At 40.2% G+C, this 17525-nt stretch overlaps 1 protein-coding gene across 1 annotated transcript; it reads right to left on the bottom strand.

Annotated features, from left to right (window-relative positions):
* Positions 1 to 3259: 3259 nt before the first annotated feature.
* On the bottom strand, positions 3260 to 16367 carry LOC122556554 (glucosamine-6-phosphate deaminase 1). The gene is made up of 7 exons (XM_043703342.2): positions 16064 to 16367; positions 14221 to 14370; positions 12387 to 12488; positions 9212 to 9394; positions 8351 to 8535; positions 6513 to 6687; positions 3260 to 4695 (listed from the first exon to the last, which is right to left on the bottom strand). Exons 2-7 carry the CDS (start codon positions 14342 to 14344, stop codon positions 4610 to 4612), a joined length of 855 nt encoding a protein of 284 aa, XP_043559277.1. The 5' UTR covers positions 14345 to 14370; positions 16064 to 16367; the 3' UTR covers positions 3260 to 4609.
* Positions 16368 to 17525: the final 1158 nt, after the last annotated feature.

Genomic DNA, 17525 nt, shown 5'->3' with positions numbered 1-17525 from the left:
ATTCTCTGACATCTGTGCCACCCTAACCCTTACCCACTTTCCTGCCACCTTAAACCATTACCTGACTAGCACCCTACATCCTTTCCAACTTAGCTGCAATCCTGTTCAAACACTCACCTCACTTTTTTGTCCTGGTCAAAGAGGCTTTTAGACCTTTAAATTCTGGAATATGACAGCAAATGCAGTAAAAATGTGTGCTTAGGCCTGCAGTGCTGATTATGTGCTATGCTAGAAAACTCCCACAACTGGAAGAGTCTGCGACTTTCAAGTGGTCTGAATTGGGCACCCAGGCTAAAAAGGTGGAGCTTCAGGTCAGGGTAAGTCAAAAGAAGCAGAATGGCAATCTGAATGTGATTGCTGTGACAATACTATACCTTAAGAGGTGTATGTTGTCTTTTTTTTAAAACGACGAGAAGTTGTAAACTTTGGAACAATTGAAGCAGCCTGAATGGGTGCGGTCAAGCTCCCGAAGAATCAGGATTTTCAGTTTAGCTTTCAGTAGCTGTGTTTTGGAGATTAGATTAGATTACTTACAGTATGGAAACAGGCCCTTCGGCCCAACAAGCCCACCCAGACCCATTCCCCTACATTTACCCCTGCACCTAACACTACGGGCAATTTCGCGTGGCCAGTTCACCTAACCTGCACGTTTTTGGATTGTGGGAGGAAACCGGAACACCCAGAAGAAACCCAAGCAGATACGGGGAGAGTGTGCAAACTCCACACAGTCAGTCGCCTGAGGCGAGATGCCGGTGTTGGACGGGGGTGTAAAAAGGTAAAAATCACAACACCAGGTTATAGTCCAACAGGTTTAATTGGAAGGACGCTAGCTTTCAGAGCGTCGCTCCTTCATCAGGTAATAGTGGAGGGCTCAATCCTAAAACACAGAATTTATAGCAAAACTTTACAGTGTGATGTAACTAAAATTATACATTGAAAAATACTTTGATTGTCTGTTGAGTCTTTCATCTGTTTGAATACCATGATAGTTTCACTTCTTTCATGTGAAAATCACAAAACCATTTTTTTAAAGTTGCATTCTCAGGTTAGCTGTAACAATGGGTGATAGCTAGACAATATGAAGGTGTTAGCCCCCTGTGTTCTCTGTCTATACCATGATGTTTCAATTGATTCTAATCGAAAAAGTGAGATAACAGAGTTTTACATGAATTCATGCAGTTTTTGAGCAAAGTACAATGTAACTCTGCAAGCACAAATTCACCCCACAAAATATATGTGTGCATGTGGGTCTTTGTCTGTATGTGTCTGTATGTGTCTGTCTGTCTGGGTTGGGGGTTGAGAGTGTGAGAGAGAGTGTATGTGTGTTTGTGTGTGTGTGTAGTGAGTGTAGAGTGTCTTAAGTCTCTGAGGGGGTGCATGTGTAAGTATGAGAGTGTGTGCGCGTGTCTGGGGTGGGGGTTGTGAGTGTCTGTGAGAGAGAGAGTGTATGTGTGTGTACGCATGAGTATAGAGTGGTCTAAGTCTCTGAGAGGATACCTGTGTGGGTGTGGGAGTGTGTGTGTCTGTAAGGGTGTGTGGGGGTGTTTGTGTGTGTGTGACCGTGTGTATGTGTGTCTAGGAGTGCCTGTGTGTGTGTGCATATAGTGCAATGGTGGTCACCTGTAATGTGACATGAACCCAAGGTCCCTGTTGAGGCCCTCCCTATGGGAACCGAACTTAGCTATCAGCCTCTGCTCGGCCACTTTTCACTGCTGCCTGTCCCGAAGTCCGCCTTGGAAGATGGTCACCCGAAGGTCAGAGGTCGAATGTCCTAGACCACTGGAGAGTTCCCCAACTGGGAGGGAACATTCCCGTCTGTTAATTGTTGTGCGGTGCCCATTCATCCATTGTCGGAGCCTTTGCTTGGTTTCCCCAATGTACCATGCTTCAGGGCATCCTTGTGTGCAACGTATAAGATAGACAACGTTGGCTGAGTCACAAGAGTACCTGCCATGTACAAGGTGGGAGCTATCCCCACGTATAATGGTGGTATCTATGTCCACACTCTGACATGTCTTGCAACGCCTACCGTGACAGGGTTGTATGGAGTTGTCCTGAGAGCCAGGCAGCTTGCTACGAACAGTGATCAGTTTGAGGTTTGGCGGTTGTTTAAAGGCAAGTAGCGGAGGTGTGGGGAAGGTCTTGGCGAGGTGCTCATCCTCATTGATAATGTTTTGCAGGTCACGAAGAAGATGGCATAGTTTTTCAGCTCCTGGAAAATACTGAACAACGAAGGGTACCCTGTTGGTTGCAGCATGTATCTGTCTCCTGAGGAGGTCATTACGGTTCCTTGCTGTGGCATGTCGTAACTGGCGGTCGATGAGTTGGGCATCGTACCCCATTCTTGTGAGGGCATCCCTGAGTACTTCAGGTGCCCGTCACTCTCCTCCTCATCTGAGCAGATCCGGTGTACACGTTGGGCTTGTCCATAGGAGATGGCTGTTTTAATATGTTTTGGGTGGAAGCTGGAGAAGTGTAGCATTGTGAGGTTGTCTGTGGGTTTGCGGTAGAGTGTGGTGCTGAGGTGTCCATCCTTGATGGAGATGCACGTGTCCAAGAATGAGACATACAGTCGAGAGTAGTCCATAATGAATTTGATCGGGGGATGAAACTTGTTGCTGTCACTGTGTAGTTTTATCAGTGACTCCTTGACATGGGTCCAGCGGAAAAAATGTCGTCAATGTACCTGGTGTATAATGTTGGTTGGAGATCCTGCATAGAGAAGAAGTCTTGTTCGAACCTGTGCATAAAAATGTTGGCATACTGGGGTGCAAATTTGGTCCCCATGGCTGTTCCGTGTGTCTAGATGAAGAACTGGTTGTCAAAGGTGTGTGGTTGTGAATGCTTCCACATCTCTCTCCCTCTCTGTCACAGCTAAAAGCTGGGATTCTGTTCCTGCTGCTAGAATTGCATGTGAGACAATCTATTTTACTGACTTTGCTTTTGCCAAGGGTGTGCTTATGGGCTGTTATGATATTGGAACAGTAAATGAGAAGCTTTTTTCCTAAGTATTTCGGTAGAGTTACATTTCAGCCAATTCTTTTATTTGTATTTTTGTCTGCATTTTAACTATAGTGTATGAATAAAATGTGTTTTGCTTCAAGACTGTTAGCTGATCAACTGAACAGCATCCAGAAAAACATTTAGGGTCTTGGCTGTCTCCTTGACATGTTTTGACGGGGTTTGGTCTGGTCCATAACATTGCCACTTCTTGGAGGGATCAGGTCAAAATGGGCAAATGACAGTGCAAAGTAACAGATCTATTTTCAAGTTGAAAGGGAAACATTTTTATTATTCTTCAAAAGGTAAATTGACAAAATGAATTCAGCAAATGGCTTTGAATGGATACCTTAAATCAGTTTGACTTACAGATTTGTTTGCAAGTTCGTCAACTTTCCAGATTTGTTTACAACAAAGAACTGACAAACCTAACTCTGCAACAAGAATGCCAGACTATTAGTCTGCTCAAAATACTTACATGATATAACATAATCCCTTCAATGTATGTCAAACCCTAGGAACAAAAATTAAATGCCTGCAAAATAGCAGAGTGAACGAGAAAAGGTTCTCCATTTCATTTCATGTGGATACTTTTTGTTTAAATATTAGGACAAGCAGACACAGGAAACACTCTGCAAGTAAGCACCAAAATAAACTCAGAAGAGGGAAGTCCTAATAGGCCATTTAACTGCCATTATTTCACATTAAAAACTTGTGAATATCCCTGTATATGGAACAATATCTGGAGGAGAAGAAGAAATATAGTATTCTTCAATGCTATAAGATGGATACGTGTCAGAAACAGCAACCAAAAATGACAAAAGTAGCATATTAGGATTTTCGAACATCAAGATTAGCCAGATGGACTACACTGGTATTTTACAGTCCTATACATTAAGCTCACCATTTACAACTCATCAGAAGATATTTTAAAAGCCTGGGTAAACTCGGGTGCATGCAATAACTTTGAATAGGAAGGGGAAAGCTACTGAAATAATATGCAGAGGAAGTTTACAAATACAGTAAATTGAATATTCTATATTGAAATAGAAAAAGTCTAATCAAGCCAACATAAGATTGTATTTAGCACAACAAAATGACTTCTGCGCAAACTTTGAAATTAAAACAAACCATTGCCACAGGTTTATCCTTGTTAAGTGGTTTCCCAAATATAAATCCGTTTTTTTTCCAAACTTCCAATTACCTTTTTTCTTAAAAGTAATATTTCAACCTATACTGAATGGACAGCAGCCAGATCTGAACTGGAAGTTACATGTTTTCACAATGTAAAAAACATTTCAGAAGTATAAATTTTTTTGAGTAATCCAGGAATAATATTCTCACTCTCAAGGTCTTTGATGACATCCTTACGCTCAAAGCAGCAGGGTATAGATGAACTTGGCTCATTTCTCAGTTCATAGTCTCAGATGACATAAAATTATCTCCCTTTCTGCCCACTCCACAAAGACAACAAAATGATTCATTTGGTAATACAAGTATAAGGGGAGGAAAGCATTCATAACTAGTTGGGCTAGGTTTCCTTCAGATACTCTTGCAGAAAAAAAGGTTCATGTGGGAAATCCTGCTGCTCAAATGGTCCTCATTCCATTCAATGGGTACTTGTCAACTTCCCTCCACTGGTTTGTTTCATACTGTACAATGGATCTACAAGTTTATTGTGAATGTGCAATAAACCTGGGAGAGGAATAAAAGTAAAACAAGAGAGATATATATAGCAGCAATTTTTTAAAAAAATCAGACAACGCTGTATTTATACAATATATATATAGCAGCTTTAGTCTTAGAGAAAATTCCAAGGCATTTCACAGAAGCATTCGTAATGAAATCAGTGAACCTCAATGCCAGGAGAACCATTAGGCATACTAAAAATTAGGTGTCAAACTCATGGACCTACACCACACAACTATTTGTGTGTCAACCAGCATATACAGCATGCGAGGGACTGAGCTAAACAATATCCCAGTCGATGGATCAATCTGAGCTCTGCAATTCTGTGACATCCAGTTGTGAATGGTGATGAACAATTAAACAACTTACTGGAGGAGCAGACTCCCCAGTTATTGCCATCCTCAATGAAGGTGGGGGGAGCCCAACACCTCAGTGCAAAAGACAAGGCTAAAGCAGTTTAAAACATCTTCAACTATTAAGTACCATGTGGATGATCCTTCTTGGCTTCCTCCTCAGGACCGTCTTCACCAGACTTCAGCCAATTGGATTCACTCTACATGATATCAAGAAATAGTTGAAGACACTACATACTCTAAAGAATATCGGTCCCAACTACATTCCAGCAATAGTCCTGAAGACATGCTCCAGAACGAGCTGTATTCCTAGCCAAGCTGTTCCAGCATTGTTACAACACTGCCACCTACCTGGCAATATTGAATATTGCCCAGGAATCTCCTTTCCACACACCAAAATAAATCCAACCCAGGCAATTTTTGCTGCAATACTTCACTGTCAAACATCAGCAACTTGACGGAAGGTGTCTGCTTATGGCTACATACCTAATATCACATCAGCACTGAAACAAGATGTCCCAAAGACTGATGGATTTTGTGACAGTCAAAAGTAAACTAGTGACCTCTGTCTATTTTATCTGTCATCAGCAATATAAACATTCCATCAATAACTGAATTACATGCTTTCTTAGAAATGTGTTTATGACACTTCTAACTGACTAACCTTTTTTTAAACAAGTCATCTTCACAAAACTGAAACCAAAATCCATCATCATCTACATTAAAGATTCAAATACTAAACATTATCACATTTTAAACATTTTTACCACACCCCATATAATAACTTATATGTTCATTCCCTTTACCACATACATAAAATGACACCATGCTTTATTATCTGAAAGATGTACTACGAAAACTCACCAAGGATCCTTAGACTGCACATTTCACTTAAAAAGACAGGGATGCATATACATGAGAACAGAATCATCTGCAAGTTCTTCTCAAAACTACACACTAGCCTGAGATGGAACTTTACTGCCACTAACTCACTGCTATTGGGTCAAAATCCTGGAACTCCCTCTCTAACAGCACTGTGAGTGTATGTATACCACATAGGCTGCATGGTTCAAGATGGCAGCTCAGTACCAAACTTTTAAGAGCAATTAGAGATAGGCAATAAATATTGGCTTAGCCAGTGAAAATATTTTGTTTTTAAAATGAGGATAGGTGAATGAAAGCTTGGTCACCCTAAAAGGAAGCGGAAGTAGCAAAGGTGGAAGCTTTGAGGTACAGAATTTGAGTTTTTTTTAGAATTGCACAGCCAGCAAAAGAGGCTTTACCTGGCAGAGTGTCCATATCTCAGTGGAATACAGAACTGGTGGTGATTGTTATGGGGTGGATACAGAAGGGGTTGAAGCCTCTTAATAAGGGGTTAAGTAGTAGAGATTAGTTCCTTTATGTTATTATAGTTTAACATCTTCCCCCGAATTTTATCAATGGCTGGAAATTCTCTGAAGAACCAATTACCTTTAAAATACTGTACTGTTTTTACACGAAGTTCCGTGGTGGCGTCTTCATCACACACAAACAGTGTTTTGGGGTGCTGCTGGAAAGCTGATACAGTCCACATGTGGTTTACACCATCTTCTATAGCTTTACACAGAGCCAAAGCTTTATGCGCTCCTGTGATAAGAATCATCACCTATAGCAAAGTAATAAAATAAAACTCACTAAGCACCTGCCATAAATAACAATGACTATATCGTTAATTATAGACAAGGGAATGAGGACATGCCACAACCCAAAGGACTAGCCACGTTACCATACATCAAGAACATTTCTGAACTGACAGCCAGACTACTACGACCACTAGGACTCATAACAGCACACAAACCAACAGCCACTCTCAGACAACAACTCACCAGGACAAAGGACCCAATACCCAGCATGAGCAAAACCAACGTAATATACAAAATCCCATGCAAGGACTGCACAAAACACTATATAGGACAAACAGGAAGACAGCTAACGATCCGTATCCATGAACAACAACTAGCCACGAAACGACACAACCAGCTATCCTTAGTAGCCACACACGCAGATGACAAGCAACGTAAGTTCGACTGGGGCAACACTACTATTATAGGACAAAAGAAAGCCAAACAGAAAACAGCTAGGGAATTCCTAGAGGCATGGCACTCATCCACAGATTCTATCAACAAACACATCGACCTGGACCCAATATACCGGCCACTGCACCGGACAGCGACTGGAAGCGGCAGAGACAACCCACGATAAATGCCGGAGGAAACATCACAGAAGCGCTTCACAGGAGGCTCCCAAGCACTGAGGATGTCACCTAGACAGGGGACGAAACGTCTGCAACACAAATTCCCAGCTCGGCGAACAGAACCACAACAACGAGCACCTGAGCTACAAATCTTCTCACAAACTTTAATTATAGAAAGCTAGCAATGACCTTTCAAAAATTGTTATAGTGATTTGAACAGGAGCAAACAAAGAAGGGGGTCTGTGGTTGGAGGAGAGCTATAGAAATTGTGCAGGACAACAATTCTGCATCAGAATTCAATACAGTGCAGATTAACAGGACTTTTTTTTTTCTACCGCTTGCACACATGTCACTGTGCGATTTTCTAGACCAATGGCTATCAAGTTTTTAAAAAGTCACATGTTAACCTCAAATAAACATTTCTTTTGTGTAAAATCTATGCAGGCAGCAAACAAATCAGAGGTAAGATGAAGACTTTTTAAAATAATAAATGCAGCGAGTTGATATGCATCAAATGGTGATGAAGGCAGAGTCAATAACATTTCCAAATGGAAATAAAATATATGCTTAAATTATTAAAAATTATTCAACAAATCAAATGCAGTTCTGCATTTACAGATCTGCAAAACTGCAACACCAGTTGATTAATGTTATTCAGAAGGAAACAAGGCTAGAAAATGAGAAACAGCACCAATTCCCGCCTCAGGCAACTCTCTGTGTGGAATTTGCACATTCTCCCCATGTCTGCATGGGTTTCCTCCGGGTGCTCTGGTTTCCTCCCACAATCCAAAAATGTGCAGGTTAGGTGAATTGGCCAGGCTAAAATTGCCCGTAATGTTAGGTGAAGGGGTAAAGGTAGGGGAATGGGTCTGGGTGGGTTGCGCTTCGGCGGGTCGGTGTGGACTTGTTGGGCCGAAGGGCCTATTTCCACACTGTAAGTAATCTAATCTAAAAAAAAATTCTCAAAAAAGTACAAAATCCTGCAGGCAATTTTGTATACATCAATACATTTTTTCCAATAGCCTGCTTTCAGGACCTATAACAGGAACCATGCAGTTGCCTGCTATTTCTTTACCTCTCTAGCATCCATTACCGTCCCCACTCCAACAGTCAGCGCCATCGTTGGAACTTTAGACAGATCTCCATCAAAGAATCGAGCATTGGCCAATATTGTGTCCATAGCCAATGTCTTCACTCTTGTTCGTGACACCAAGCTAGAGCCCGGTTCATTAAAAGCAATGTGACCATCTGGACCAATGCCTATTCAAAGTCAAAGAAAAAAGTGTGAACCAAAATGTAATAACAAAGTTTTGACAGAGCTTACTGGAAACGTCACCCAAGGTCACTCCGGAAACCAGGGATTTGGGATAACATTAAATTAGTTAAAACTGCTTCTCTCCAAAGAGTAGTCACAAGATGAAAGGTGTAGCAATATCACACAGCTCCAGTCAAAACAGATCTATGCTGGCATTAAAACATATTACTGATTGTTCTGCTATAATGCAATAGTTGTGTTCCTCTGCAAACTCACACTATAGAAAAATCACACTATGGAAAGCCACTATAGAAAATCGTGCTGTAGAAGAACGCTACTGGAAAATTGCTATATCCTTTCAGGAGAAAGTTTACATTATCAAAATAACGTTCACAATTCGTCAATTGTGTTGTAGCCAACTTGTGCTGACAAAACGCACATTATAGCAGAACAACCTGTATTGAACCAACATGAAGATGCATCCAACTAATGCTGATGGAACCCCTAAGGGAAAAAAATCACTTAATTTCCTAAATGAGGCACGGTCTCTTTGACAATGATAAGAACATCTCCACAGCAACTATAAAACATAATATAACAACAGATTACAGTTACAGCTATTATTAATGATGCACCAGCTTCAGGAAGAGGATATTATTTGTCCAAATCACTGAACAGTACCACCAACAAAAAGCTCAATTCCTCCTGCTGCTTTAATTTTCTCCTCAAAAGCATCGCATTCTGCTTCCAAGTCAGGAGCATTTCCATCTAGAATGTGTGTATTTTCAGCCAAGATGTCAACATGCTTAAAGAAATTGTTCCACATGAACGAATGATAGCTCTGAGGATGGTCCCGTGCAAGACCTGCAAAGGAAATGCAATAAACTGTATTATGCAGTCACTAATTATAAGCAACAATTAAATGCACTAGCACCAAATTCTAACACTTATGACCTGTCACCTATATTTCAAAAGAAAGTAAGTAAACATTACAGGAAGTCTTGGAGCTTCATAACATCTCAAAACTAACTTCAGGACCAAGGCCAACCAAATTCTTGACCAAGAGAATGTATCCGTCCAACAATGAAGTCGTTTGAAGCTATTCGTTACAGCGATGCTGCTAGTCAGCCTTAATAAGCTGTTCAAACGTAATTTGGGGACACATTTTAATGTTCATTGTAAGGCCCCTGCTTAGTATTTTGTTAAAGTGAAGCATGTAGCAAAGATGGGACTGAGCCATACTCCAGTACAGTCAGTTCTTCTATAACAGGATGGTTGTGTTCCTGTGCAACCCTGTGATATAGAAAAATCGCGCTTTAGAAACAGCGCTTAAAAGTGTTGGCACTGTAGTTGTGTTGCAGTCAACACATGTTTTAAAAGCTTGTATTTTAGGAGCAGCGTTCCCAATTAATCAATCGTGTTACAGCGAATGCAGGTTAACAAAACGTGCATTATACCAGCACAGCCTATATTCTGTGGCACTACGTATGGACAACTCAGCTCATATCTGGCATCACACAGAAAAAAATAACTTCACACTCTCCATCCACCTCATGTCAGTCTCGAATTGGGTTTGGCGCATAATTTAGATTTGGATGATAACATTATTTCATGTTTGAAATACATCCAGGGGTAAGTATGCACAAATGCAGGCAGGCAAATTGGAATCAGAAAATTGTTACAGCAGAGATGAAAGTCATTCAGCCCATCATATCTGTGCTGGCTCTCCAAGTGAGCATTTTACTTGAAACCAATTTTCCATGTAAATGTCTCCACCACACATTAAAGCAGCATATTCCAAATCCTAACAACCCATTGCATGGAAGAAAGTTTCTCCTCATGTCTCCGTTTTTCTTTTGATAATTGCCTTAGATCAGAGCCCTTTCATTCTTGATTCTTCTAGCAGTAGGATTAGTTTTTTCTCTATTCACTCTGTCCAGACCCCTCAATTTTGAATAGCTTTTTCAAATCTCCTATTAACATTCTCCAAGGAAAACAGTGTCAATTTCTCCAATTCTATCTAGGTAACTGAAGATCCCCCATGCATGGAACTATTCTAGTCTATTTTTTCCCCACACTCTCTAATACCTTGACATCATTCATAAAGTGCAGCATAGAACTGCTTGCAATATTCCTGTTAAAACTGAACCAATTTAAGTTTAACATACTTCCTAACTCTTGTACAATATGCCTCTATTGGTAAAACCAATGACACTCCGTGCTTTATAAGCAACACTCTCAACGTCTCAATGACCTCCATAATTATACAACCAGATTCCTGTACACTCTTCACAGTTGTGCTCCTTATGTTATATCTCCATGTTCTTCCTATAAAAATTAAACACTTCATACTTCTCTACCACTTCCAATTTCATCTGCTACTTGCCCACCCATTCCACCAACTCATCTACATTATTTTGAAGTCCTATACTATACTCCTTACAGTTCAGAATGCTTCCAAGTTTTGTATAATCTATAAATATTGAAATTGTGCCCTGTACACCAATGTCTAGGTCAATGATTAACATGCATTTCTTCAACACAAATTGGCTGTAATGTGATTGAAGAATTTAGACCATTTTTGTAGAACATGAACTTTGCTTACCTGTATTGGGTGTAACACAATTTCGGCCCCATTAATTTAAATGGTGCTGCTATTACACTATTTTCTTATAACGTGGGGTCACGTGGGAACGGAACTATCACGTCATATCAGAACCGACTGCACAGTAGAAACAGTAAGGGTTCCAACTCTGAGCCATGGAGAACACAAAAATAAACCTGCCTCCGGTACAAAACATAGCCAAAAAACAAAACACAACTGGCTCCTGTCACACAGCTAATTTTACATCAACCTTGCTACTGTCTCTTTTATTCCATGAGCTATATTTTGGTCAGGTGTGTGTTGTGTAAAATGTATCAAAGGTCTCTTAGTAGTTGAATACACTACATCAACAGCATTACCCTCACCATCCTACTCTGTTAATACTTCAAAAAACAACTCAACAAGTTAGTTAAACACAATTTTCTCTCAACAAATCCATGTTGGCTTGCTTTAATTAACCCATATTTTCCTCAGTAACTATTAATTTTGACCTGAGTTATTATTTCCTTGAGCTTCCCCACAGTTAAATTAAAATTGACAGATCTGTAGTTGCTGGGCTTCTATTTACATTCTTTATTTGATCAAAAATTTGAAATTCTCCAGTCCTATGGTACCACCCATGTCCACAAAGGCTGGAAAATTATGGCCAGTACTCTCCAATTTCCATCTCATTTCCTTTAAAGTAGCTCATCCAGCCCCAGTGCCTTACCAACATATGACAGAAACTCTTTCTTGAGATCTCTACCCAGAGATAGATGCACCAAACATTACCATGAACTTCTCTGAAGGTATGGCAAGTCACCATTGATGAAAACTCCATCGCAGCCAAAATGGGAATTGAACCCTAATCTGATCCACATGCCTTACCCAACAACTGAGCAGCAGACAACTAAGGAGTCAGAACTGCTGTGGCAATATGCACTTTTACATTCATGTTTAAGCCTGAGACTATGTATGTGATGGATCCAATTCCTTTTGCATCACAAGGCGGAACAGAATCTCTCCTGCTATTGTTCTTTGGCATTGGTGTATGTTGGAAAGATTTACAAGATGATTGGCAACATTATGAGTATATCTCTCTTGGCCATCAAATTTTGGAGTGAAACTTGAACCCAGAGTCTCTGGCTCAAAAACAGCATGTGGTCCACCACATTACAGAAAATAACAGGGAATAACTTTTAGATTCATGACTCAAGTCACTGGGTCAGGATTTTTTTTGAACATATAAAAGTTGTACTACACCACACTCACCCACATATTCATCCATGTTAAATGTCTTCACATATCTGAATGACAGATCCCCATTCTTATAATATTCTATTAGTTTTTTATAGCTTCCCAAAGGCGTTTCTCCTGCAGAAAGATATTTTTCAAAAAATTACTGCACAAGAATTCTGCAAGCAGTTAAACTGACTAAATTCAATGACCCATGTTTACAGTCTCTCCAACCCTTAGATTACTAACACAGATCAGCCATTTAATCAGTTTGGTTTTGAAAGAATATCTCTGTGATAGCAATGAATATTGATGCAAACTGTACTTTTGACTACATATACAATCATCTTTTATCATTAAGTTTATTTACAGAACACCAGTTCACCGACTTGGGAGTTTAGTTAAAGGTAAGTGACAGGTGAGCTGGAAATTCAACATGGAGTCAGGAACCCAACAACGGAATACATTTGATGTCCCAAACCCACACCCAAGCTGCATTGCTCTTGAAGTGCAATTTTTAGATGTAAATTATCTAGTTAGACAGGAGGTAACTTCAGTGCCTCTGACGCCTCCCAGACAAGGGGTTCCCCATGTTGCAGTGGCTGCTGCTACCTCGCCAATCAGTGCAGGCTATTGGAAAAGCCACGGAGGTGAAGTGACAACGTAACGACCAGTGCTAATTGCTCCATGGTTCGGTCTCAAAGAAATGTTTTTGGGCCCAATGAGGAAGCTGAGAGTTGTATTATGTTGTGCACAAGACTGTTCTGGTTTTCAGAAAAAAATGTGAAAATTACCTTCAGGAACATGAGCTATAGGGACCATTAATTGGTGGCAAATGTGTTCCCAACCTCAGTCTTAGTTTTTAATCATCTTAATCTGCAGCACTAACTCTCTTACATAAATGACTACCGACATTACTCAGTTGCTCCACGTCAATATCTGAAAAAATGAATCACCAGTCCAAATAAATGTGTTGTCTGAATAGGTGTTTGGCCCTGACTGGCAGTATCCTACTCCCAGCTTTGTGTAAACAAGTCACCTACACTTGTGTTAGAATCCCACCAACCATTTACAGGAGATACAGCAGTTTCAGTTGCTGGAGTGATAGGGAAGAGTAGAAAAAACTGAAAAATGCAATAATCAAGTAGCAGGGCTATTACATTCATTAAGATGACCATGCAGTGGACCATTTATCATCTTCAGCCGAAATACTATTTGTGATTTTATTTTCATAGAGGGAGAGAATATTACTGCACGTGTCTGAATTTTCTGTAGTGACTGGCTGTTACAGAGCATCAGAATGCAGATATTTGAAGTCCGAAATCAACCAAAGCCAAACAAGATTGATGAGACCTGTACAATTTGTGTTTCATACAATCAGTACAGTGTGGAAGCAAGCCATTCAACCCATTAAGTCCACATTGACCCACCAAAGAGCATCCCTGTAACCCCATGTTTCCCATGGCCAATCCACCTAATCTGCACATCTTTTGACCATGAGAGGAAACGAGAGCACCCAGATGAAACCCGGGCAGACATGGGGAAAATGTGCAAATTCCACATAAACAGTCCCCCAAGGGCGGAATCGAACACTGGTCCCTGGTGCTAAGAGGCAAAGGAGCTGACCACTCAGCTACCAGGTCATTTCTGTTTTAAGAAACATTTACCACATAAAACCACCCATAATGCAATACTAAACTGGCAGTACTGCAAATAAAAGACATTTCTGACCTGCAAATAGGTTAATGCGTATTACTGAACTTCTACTTGGATGGTAAATTCTACCCCGAAATATTCAACCAGACTAAAAAACCAACAGTACAAACTCAGTTCATATCAAACATCTTTTACTATTGTTGTTGTTACATACCAGTTGGTAAACCCAGGGTGAAGTATCTGTCAGGACCAGGGTTGAACTTAACAATCCGATTCCTGATGTATTTTGCAGCCCATTCACTGACTTGCATGCGATCTTCCAATATAATCAACTTCATGGTTGTTTCTTATATACTCAAGGAAACTGTACAAGAAAAACACAGCACTTTGTACTAAATCATTAAAAATGTAATACAGCCTCAATGAGGTCACAGGGCAAGGCCAGGTCCTACAGCAGGTCCAAATGTCCCATTGACTTATTGACTAGTGCAAACTTCCTTTGAAATATATAAATAACAGAAATATCATTTGTCACGAATATGTTACAGAAAATATCCCCTTTAAAAAATGGACATCATAAACTAAAAAGTTATTCTCCATTGTATGGTTCTTTCCTGTGAGAGCACTGGAAGTAAAAGTTAAACACAAAGACACAAGTAGTTTAAATGCTGATAGGAAAAGAACATTAATTTTGGGTTGAAAAAAAGTGATTAAAAATTGTTTAGAGCTGCTGTTAAACAAGTAAAAAAAAAACCGCCGATAAATAAACAAAGCTGTTCCCGCTATGGAAGTAAGCAAAAAGTTATCGATAATAATACATTTGAAATGGCATTCTAGAGAACAGGATTCACCATGCCAGAGGCATGTGTAATGGGTGTGAGGTAAATCCAGAGGAGCAGTAAACAACAAAAACAAAATGAAAGGAAATTGCCTCATTAAAGTTCTTCTCTGCGGATCAGATGCTGTATTTTCCTTTTTTTTGTCTCTGCGATAGGATCATCTGTACCTGTGCATTCACAAGGCCACACCCTCTAAAAATAGTCTTACTTGTGCTTGGGAACATTTCCCCAGTTCCAGCTAATCCCTGAAATGGGGAATCTTAGCAGGTGGCTACACAGCTACCCCCCCCCCCCCCCCCTTTTGCTTCCCGCCTTTCGTGCAGTAAAGATACAATGTAAGATGCAGGCTACAAACACCAGCTCTTGATGCTCTGGATGAAATGAGCTGCTCCTGCACATTTGCCCAGGCTTTGTAACTCCACTAGAGTAGCCTCATCACATTGCGGTTTTAGTCAAGGGTGTGAATGCAGGAGGTAGTTTGAACATCACTAACATAAAAAGCCAGTTTGGCTGAAGTCACTCAACAAGTTGCCCGCAGCAATAACAAGTAGGCTATTTTGCAGAGTCGACAGTTTCGGTGTCCAATTAAAGCAAGCCTGAGATGACAATTCTGTTTTGCATGTAGAATGCAAGAAATGCCTCATTTGGAAAAGTAGAAGTTGCACAATTTGTCGGAGTTCAAAACATGGTCAACTATCCTGAAGGCAAAGGAAATAAAGTGGGGAACGGAAAAGTTAACCCTTTTTACACCTCACCCCTTATAACATTTTCAACTTATTGTTAAAATCAAATTACTGCCGGGTAGTAACACAAAATTGCATTTCTAACTATTTAAATGACAGGCGCAAGGAAATATTAAAGCAGTCGCCACAGAGAAATCCCATTTTACAATACAAACTGTACATAATTTTTTACTTTTTCCAAAAAATGAACGCTGCTGTATGATAAATAAGCTTGTTGCCACAACGAGCCGAACTAACGCAAGACAAATCAATCTAGCAATGAAGGCTGGTCTAATCGTGGGTCTTAAGGGGGTTGTAACAATTTTCTGCATTACAGGAGACACTGTAACAGATTAAAGGACACAGACCAGGCACCCGCTATTCCCTTACGATTTCCAGTAACTGTTATTCAGCCAGACACTACCTCCTAGCCTAGACTCACATTTACATAGATTGCATTTTATAATAACATCACCAGCAAACGCCAGCATCTTACCTTTTTTTTTCATTAAACAGGAATCCCGTTTTCTGTGTTTCCTTTTCTTTATCCCAGCGCAAAGAGAACACTGTCATATGATTTTGTTGCCGGTCAGATGATCGGAAGAGAAAAAAAAAGAGGGAAATCAAATCCTTTGTCGGTTTTTTTGAAGTTTGACACAAGCCTCCGCGCACTGAATTAACTCAGAATATTGCAATTGAACGCTTATCAACGTTTGTATCTTGCGTAAACATATATTAGTTATTAAACTTTAATTATCTCATTGTGGAATACATTGAACTTTGAATTTGCAATTCGTCTTATTGTTTGACTCCCAAATATGCCTGGAATTTACACTATAATCCAAAGTACTTCAACTAGTAGTACAGATTCCAAAACCGAAATTGCTGGAAAAGTTCAGCAGGTTTGGCAGCATCTGTGGAGTGTAATCAGTGTCAACGACCAATTTTGTCCTTCCTTCATCTTTGGAAGCCTGTAGCATCCCAGTCAGAAGCAGATGAGGGAAGGCGATAACCTACTGTTAATCCAGAGACCCAGATAATGTTCTGAGATCCCAGGTTGAAATCACACCACAGCAGATGTTGGAATTCAAATTCAATGAAGGGAAAATCTGGGATTAAGAATCTAATGAGGACCACAAATCCATTGTTGATTGTAGAGAAAAACCCATCTGGTTCAATGCCCTTTCGGGAAGGAAACAATGATCCTTACCTGGTCTCGCCTACATGTGACTCCATACTCACAGCAAAGTGGTTGACTTTTCACTGCCCTCTAGATAATTAGGGATGGGCAATAGATGCTGGCATAGCCAGTAATGCCATCAACCCATTAATGAATTAAACAAAAGGTAACTCAGCACTTGAGTCGAGTTTGAACCCAGGACATTAAAAAAAAATTAAAGCTTAGTAAAGATGCACTAAAACATTGACCTAATTTACTTTTCTTAAAACGAAATATGCTGAACAAGGAGCTGTCAATATTGGATGCATAGCCCTTTTTAGAAATAAGGTTAATTTTCTCTTTAAAGAAGTGCAAAATTTTAAACCAACTTCCAGTCTACCAGCACTTCATCTGTGGCAATCAATGATACAAATATCTCAGCAAGGGGCCCAGTAATGAGTTCCCTAGCTTCCCACAGAGCTCTTGGGTATACCTGATCAGGTCCCAGGGATCTATCACCTTCATGCATTTTAAGAAGTCCAGTCCCTCCTCCTCTGTAATATGGACATTTTTCAAGATGTTGCTATTTATTTCCCCACATTCTCTATCTTTCATAACCTCCTCCACAGTAAATACTGATGCAAAATAGTATCTCCCCATCTCCTGCAGTTCCAGACATAGGCAGCCTTGCTGATCTTTAAGGGGCCCTACCCTCTCACTAGCTACCCTTTCGTCCTTGATGTATTTGTAGAATCCTTTTGGATTTTCCTTAACCCTAATTGTCAAAGCTACCTCATGT

Source organism: Chiloscyllium plagiosum, unplaced genomic scaffold, assembly GCF_037043375.1.
Source record: "Chiloscyllium plagiosum isolate Xiang-an unplaced genomic scaffold, Cpla_swu_hap1 HiC_scaffold_16, whole genome shotgun sequence".
Classification (NCBI taxonomy): domain Eukaryota; kingdom Metazoa; phylum Chordata; class Chondrichthyes; order Orectolobiformes; family Hemiscylliidae; genus Chiloscyllium; species Chiloscyllium plagiosum.
The sequence above is the reverse complement of the archived record's forward strand: the minus strand, read 5'-3'. Positions and strand labels throughout refer to the sequence as shown.